The 6,236-nt window shown below is 42.6% G+C and overlaps 1 protein-coding gene across 2 annotated transcripts in view; it reads left to right on the top strand.

Moving 5' to 3' along the window:
- The window catches only part of PUS7 (pseudouridylate synthase 7 (putative)), a 58,011-nt gene that overhangs the window by 37,372 nt on the left and 14,403 nt on the right, over window positions 1-6,236 (top strand). For both annotated transcript variants that reach the window (XM_008071761.2, XM_021719432.1), the window contains one exon: window positions 5,583-5,644. In XM_008071761.2, coding sequence (XP_008069952.1) covers window positions 5,583-5,644 — 62 coding nt within the window. The remainder of the gene's footprint in view (window positions 1-5,582; window positions 5,645-6,236) is intronic.

The following is a 6,236-nucleotide window of genomic DNA, read 5'->3' as shown; positions in this document are numbered from 1 at the left end:
CCACTGCACTCCAGTCTGGGTGACAGAGTGAGACTCCAACTCAAAAAAATTAAAAATTAATTAATTAACTAATTAATTAATTTTTAATTTTAAAATATAAATTTAAAGTAATATTTTAAAATTAAAGCATACTAACAAGCCAGAGAAAAAAATTGATGCCAACAAGATAACTATAGTAATTAATAATAGTGAAAGAGCTGAATGTGGTAGCTCAAGCCTATCATCCTAGCACTTTGGGAGGCAGAGACAAGAGGATTGCCTGAGCCCAGAGTTCAAAACCAGCTTGGACACCTTAGCAAGTCCTCATCTCTACAGTAAATCAAAAACTTAGCTGGGCATGACGGGGTGGCCTGTGGTTCCAGCTACTTGGAATGCTGAGGTGGAAGGATTGCCTGAGCCCAGCAGATCGAGGCTACAGTGGCTGTGAACATGCCACTGCACTCTATTATGGGCAACAGAGTGAGACTCTGACTCAGACAAAAAAGAAAGGAAGGAAGAAAAGTATGTGTTCACACAAAAATGTCTACACATGTTCATTCCAGCCAAAAAAGTCGAAGTGACACATATGAGCATTCACTGATGAATGAATAAATAAAATACAAGCCAGGCTTGGTGGCTCACACCTATGATACTAGCACTTTGGGAGGCCAAGGTTGGAGGATCTCTTGAGACCAGGAGTTCAAGACCAATCTGGGCAACATAGCAAGATGCTGTCTCTACCAGAAATTTTAAAATTAACCAGTTGTGGTGGTACACACATGTAGTCCCAGTACTCAAGTTGCTGAGGTGGGAGGGTCACTTGAGCCCAGGAGGTTAAGGCTGTAGTGAGCTGTGATCGTTTCACTGCACTTCAGTTTAGGTATCTCTAAAAAAAAATAGTAGTATACAAATGAAATATTATTAAGCAATAAAAGGGAATGAAGTACTGACACATTCCTCTATGAACCTTGAAAACATTATGCTAAGTGAAAGAAGCTAATCACCAAAGGTCACACACATATTATGTGATTCATTGATATGAAATATTTAAAATAGGCAAATCTGTAGAAAAAGGACTGAGACCAGACTAATCATGAGTGACTGCTAATGGAATAGAGTTTATTTTGGGGGTGATAAAATGTTCTAAAATTGTGTCATCTTGCAAAATTCTGTGAATATACTAAAATCCTTTGAATTGTACGCTGATGTAGGCGAATTATATGCTATGCGAACTATTGAGTACCTCAATAAAACTGTTTAAAAGAAAGTGGAGTTTGACAAGGGTGATAAGCTCATTCACTGAACAGAGGACAGCTTTTCAATAAATAATATTGGGAAAACCATATATCCACATGCAATAACCTGAAGTTGAATGCTTACCTTATACTATATGTAAAATTGACTCAGAATGAATCAAAGATCTAAATGTAAGAGCTACACCTATAAAATCTCTTTGAAGCTGGGCTCAGTGGCTCAGCCTGTAATCCCGCACCTTTGGGAGACTGAGGTGAGTGGATTGCCTGAGCCCACAGATTTGAGACCCACCCTGGCAACTTGGCAAGACCTCATCTCTACAATAAATCAAAATGAGCTGGGCATGGTAGCGTGCGCCTGTAGTTCCAGCTACTTGGAAAGCTGAAGCACAAGGATCGCCGGAGCCCAGCCGGAGCCCAGCAGGTTGAGGCTGCGGTGGCCAGGAGCAGCCACTGCACTCCAGTCTGGGCGACAGGGTGAGACTCCAACTCAAAAAAAAAAAAAAAACTCTTTGAAGAAAACATGGGGAAAAGCTTCATAATAATAGATTTGCCTTTGGTTTTGAATATTACATCAAAAGTACAAGCAACAAAACAGATACTCGGGAGTCTGAGGTGGAAGGACTTAAGCCCAGGAGTTTGAGTTTAAGCCCAGGAGTTTGGGTGAGCCACGGCTGCACCACTGCACTCCAACCTGGGCGACAGAGTGAGACTCTAACTCAAAAAGAAAAAAAAAGTGAAAGCAACAAACAAAAGAAAAAATAGATATGCTGAGTTTTATCAAAATTAAAAATGTGTGCATCAAACGACACTGTCAATAGCATGAAAAGATAGCCCATAGAATAGGAGAAAATATTGCAAATCATATATCTGATATGGGACTTCCATCCTAGAATACATAAAGAACTCCCACAATTCAGCAACAATCAAAAAAAATTCTAAAAATGATCAAAGGACTTGAATAAACATTTTTCCAAAATACACAAACTCAGCAATATTCAACATCACTAGTCATTAGGGAAATGCAAATTAAAACCACAATGAGGTACTACTTCATACCCATTAGGATGACTGTCATTTAAAAAACAACAACAAAATGACAAGTGTTGTCAGGGATGCGGAGAAATTGGAGCCCTGGGCTTTGCTGGTGGGAATGTAAAATTGTGGGAAGTAGTATGGTAATTCCTTAAAAAACTAAATAGAGGTTTTGTGATCCAGCAATTCCACTTCTGGGTATACAAGGGGGCCCCCCAAAAATAGATTTATCTTTTGGAGAGTGGGACTTCGGAATTTGCTCCCCTGGATCAACTGGTCAGCCAAAGTTTTTATCTGGAGGTTTTGAGAAGGTTGCATCATGATTTGCAGAAGAAAAGTCCCAAGTTGTGGCAAACAGGTGACTGGTTCTCCCACCATGACAGCGCACCTGTCCACATTGCGCTGAAGGTTCAGCAGGGTTTTTTTGTTTGTTTGTTTATTTGTTTTTTTTGAGTTGGAGTCTCACTCTGTCGCCCAGACTGAAGTGCAGTGTCCGCTCCCGGCCACCGCAGCCTCGACCTGCTGGGCTCCGGCGATCCTTCCGCCTCAGCCTTCCAAGTAGCTGGAACTACAGGCGTGCGCTACCACGCCCGGCTGATTTTTGATTTATTGTAGAGATGAGGTCTCGTCAAATTGCTCAGGTGGGTCTCGAGCCCGCGGGCTCAGGCAATCCACTCACCTCAGCCTCCCAAAGGCGTGGGATTACAGGCTGAGCCACCGAGCCCGACTAGTTCTTTGTTTTGTTCATGTTTTTTTTTTCTCTTTATTTTATTATTGAGATGTGGGGTACAAGTCAGGATGAGGTACATAAGTAGTCTTGATGTGCAGGAGAAGTTTGGGTCTCCAACTGGTCCTCATTTCCCTTGGTTTAGGATCAGGTACCCTTTGTGATACTACATTCCCTCCCCTAGCAGTGTCCTGTGACTGCCAATCCTTCCCTTGTAGCATGTGTGTTAAGTGGAATGGTCCCCATGCTCCATTTTCCCTATTCACCCAATCTCTCCAAATGACTTTTTTTGTTTGTTTCCCCAATTGAAAAAAGTCCTCAAGGGAAACATTTTGCTGATGTGGAAGAGATGAAACAAAAAATGGCAGAAGCACTAAAAAGGCATCATAACTGACGAGTTTATAAACTATTTTCAGCAGTGGGAAAAGCATCTCGATAGGTGTATTGCATCAGAGAGTTCTTTGAAGATGACTAAAGTTAAACATGTAAGAATAAATTGACAATTTTTTATAAATGAATTCTGGGGTATTTTGGGTCCCCCCTGATATACCCCAAATAAATGAAAGCAGGAACTCATACAGATAGTTGTACACCCATGTTCATTATAGCATTAGTCACAATCGCCAGATGGTGGAAGCAACCCAAGTATCCCATGAAAACAAGATGTAGCACACACATAAAATAGAATGTAGCCAGGCATGGTGGCTTGTTCCTGTAATCCCAGCACTTTTTGGGAAGTGGAGGCAAGAGAATTACCCGAGCCTACCGGTTCGAGACCAGCCTGGGCAGCATGGCAAGACGTTATCGCTACAATAAATCAAAAAATTAGTTGGGTGTGGTGGCGCATGTCCGTGAATCCAGCTACTTGGAAGTCTGAGGCGGCAGGATCGCCTGAGCCAGCAGATCAAGGCTGCGTTGCCCAGGAGCATGCCACTGCATTCCAGCATGGGTGATAGAGTGAGACTCCAACACACACACACACACACACAAAAAGAATGTAAGTCAGCTTTTAAAAGGAGGGACACTTTGACATATGCTATAACATGGATAAGACTTGAAGACATAAACCAGTCACAAAAGGACAAATATTGTATACTCTCTCTTATATGAAGGTTCTAGTGTAGTCAGTCACAGACAGAAAGTAGAATGGTGATTGCCAAGGGTTAGGGGAGGGGTGGATGGGGAACTATTGTTTAATGGCTACAGAGTTTTAGTTGGGAAAGATTCAAAAGTTCTGGAGGTGGATGGCAGTGATGGTTGCACAGTAAACAGTATACATAAAAATGACTAAAATGGGCCAGGCGCGGTGACTCACCCTGTAATTCCAGCACTAAAGGAAGCTGAGATGGGAGAATTGCTTGAGCACCAGATTTCGAGACCAGCCTAGGCAATATAGCAAGACCTCATGTCTACAAAAAAAAGTCCAAAAGCTGGGGCATGGTGGCACACACCTGCAGTCCCGACTACTCAGGAGATTGAGGTAGATCACCTGAACCCAGGAAGTCAAGGCTGCAGTGAGCTATGAACATGCCATTGCACCTCAGCCAGGGCACCTTGGATTCCCAAAGTGCTGGAATTAAAGGAAGATAAATTGTTTTTATTCTGTTTGCCTAAGCAAGAAGATATTTATCATAGAGGGAGAAATTTTTTGAGAGATTTCAAACAAGTTTTGGCATATAAAAACAAATCTAGCCGGGCTCAGTGGCTCAACCTGTAATCCCGCGCCTTTGGGAGGCCGAGGTGAGTGGATTGCCTGAGTCTGCGGGTTCGAGCCCTGCCTGGGCAGTGAAACCTCATCTCTACAATAAATCAAAAAATCAGCCGGGCGTGGTAGCACACGCCTGTCATTCCAGCTACTCGAAAGGCTGAGGCGGAAGGATCGCCGGAGCCCAGCAGGCGAGGCTGCGGTGGCCGCGAGCGGCCACTGCACTCCAGTCTGGGCGACAGAGTGAGACTCCAACTCAAAAAAAAAAACCAAAAAACTGAACTCTGATTTATATAAATAATATCATATATAACGTATTAAAGCATGACTAGATAGCATTTACACTATTAAAGCATTTTAAAACTGAAATGCGCCAGGCTCAGTGGCTCAGCCTGTAATCCCAGTACTTTGGAGGTCGACGCAAGTGTATTGCCTGAGCCCGCAGGTTCGAGACCAGCCCAGGCAACCTGGCGAGACCTTGTCTCTACAATAAATCAAAAACTAGCTGGGCGTGGTAGTACGCGCCTGTAGTTCTAGCTCCTTGGAAGGCTGAGGCGGAAGGATCGCTGAAGCCCAGCAGGTGGAGGCTGCGGTGGCTGTGAGTGTGCAACTGCACTTCAGCATGGGTGACAGAGTGAGACTCTGACAAAAAAAAACAACTGGAATGATATTAAATGTTATGGATAAGCATTATGTTTTTAATTGTATTCTTTTTTTAAAGTTATTTTGGTGTTTGCATTTGAAATTTATGTCAGTTTTTCTGCTTATTTTTAAGTTTAGTAAAACAATATACAGTTAATATGATTTGCTGATTCTTTGAAGATGGGTCCATAAGGTTTATCTTAATGCAAAATTAAATTAAATAAATATTATTTAATTTTAGAGCTATACTACAAAATTCCTGGACAGAAGTCATGGATTTAATATTGAAACCCCGTTCTGGAGGTAAGAATAAAATTCATGTTAAGAAAATAAATAAAATATGGCAGGTATTCATGGAATTGCTCTAAATAAAATTATTTGTGCAAATTGGGATGGTTATTTCAGAATTTTCTCTTTTTTTTTGAGTCGGAGTCTCACTCTGTCGTCCAGACTGGAGTGCAGTGGCCGCTCCCGGCCACCGCAGCCTCGGCCTGCTGGGCTCCAGCGATCCTTCCGCCTCAGCCTTCCGAGTAGCCGGAATTACAGGCATGCGCCACCACACCCAGCTGATTTTTTGATTTATTGTAGAGATGAGGTCTCACTGCCCAGGCAGGTCTCGAACCCGTGGGCTCAGGCAATTCACTCACCTCAGCCTCCCAAAGGCGCGGGATTACAGGCTGAGCCACCGAGCCCGGCTAGAATTTTCTCTTTTTTTAATAGTAGAATTAGAAGTATAAGTTTGTTTCTTTGTATTCTTCACAAGATGAGCTATTTAGCTCATCAAGCTTATTAATTCATACATGGACAAATAAATTTTTTTTTTTTTTGAGTTGGAGTCTCACTCTGTCACCCAGACTGGAGTGCAGTGGCCGCTCCCAGCCACCGCAGCCTCAAC

Source organism: Carlito syrichta, unplaced genomic scaffold, assembly GCF_000164805.1.
Source record: "Carlito syrichta isolate Samal-C Ts95f unplaced genomic scaffold, Tarsius_syrichta-2.0.1 Scaffold314713, whole genome shotgun sequence".
In the NCBI taxonomy this organism is placed as follows: Eukaryota; Metazoa; Chordata; class Mammalia; order Primates; family Tarsiidae; genus Carlito; species Carlito syrichta.
This window is presented reverse-complemented; position numbering and strand designations above follow the sequence as displayed.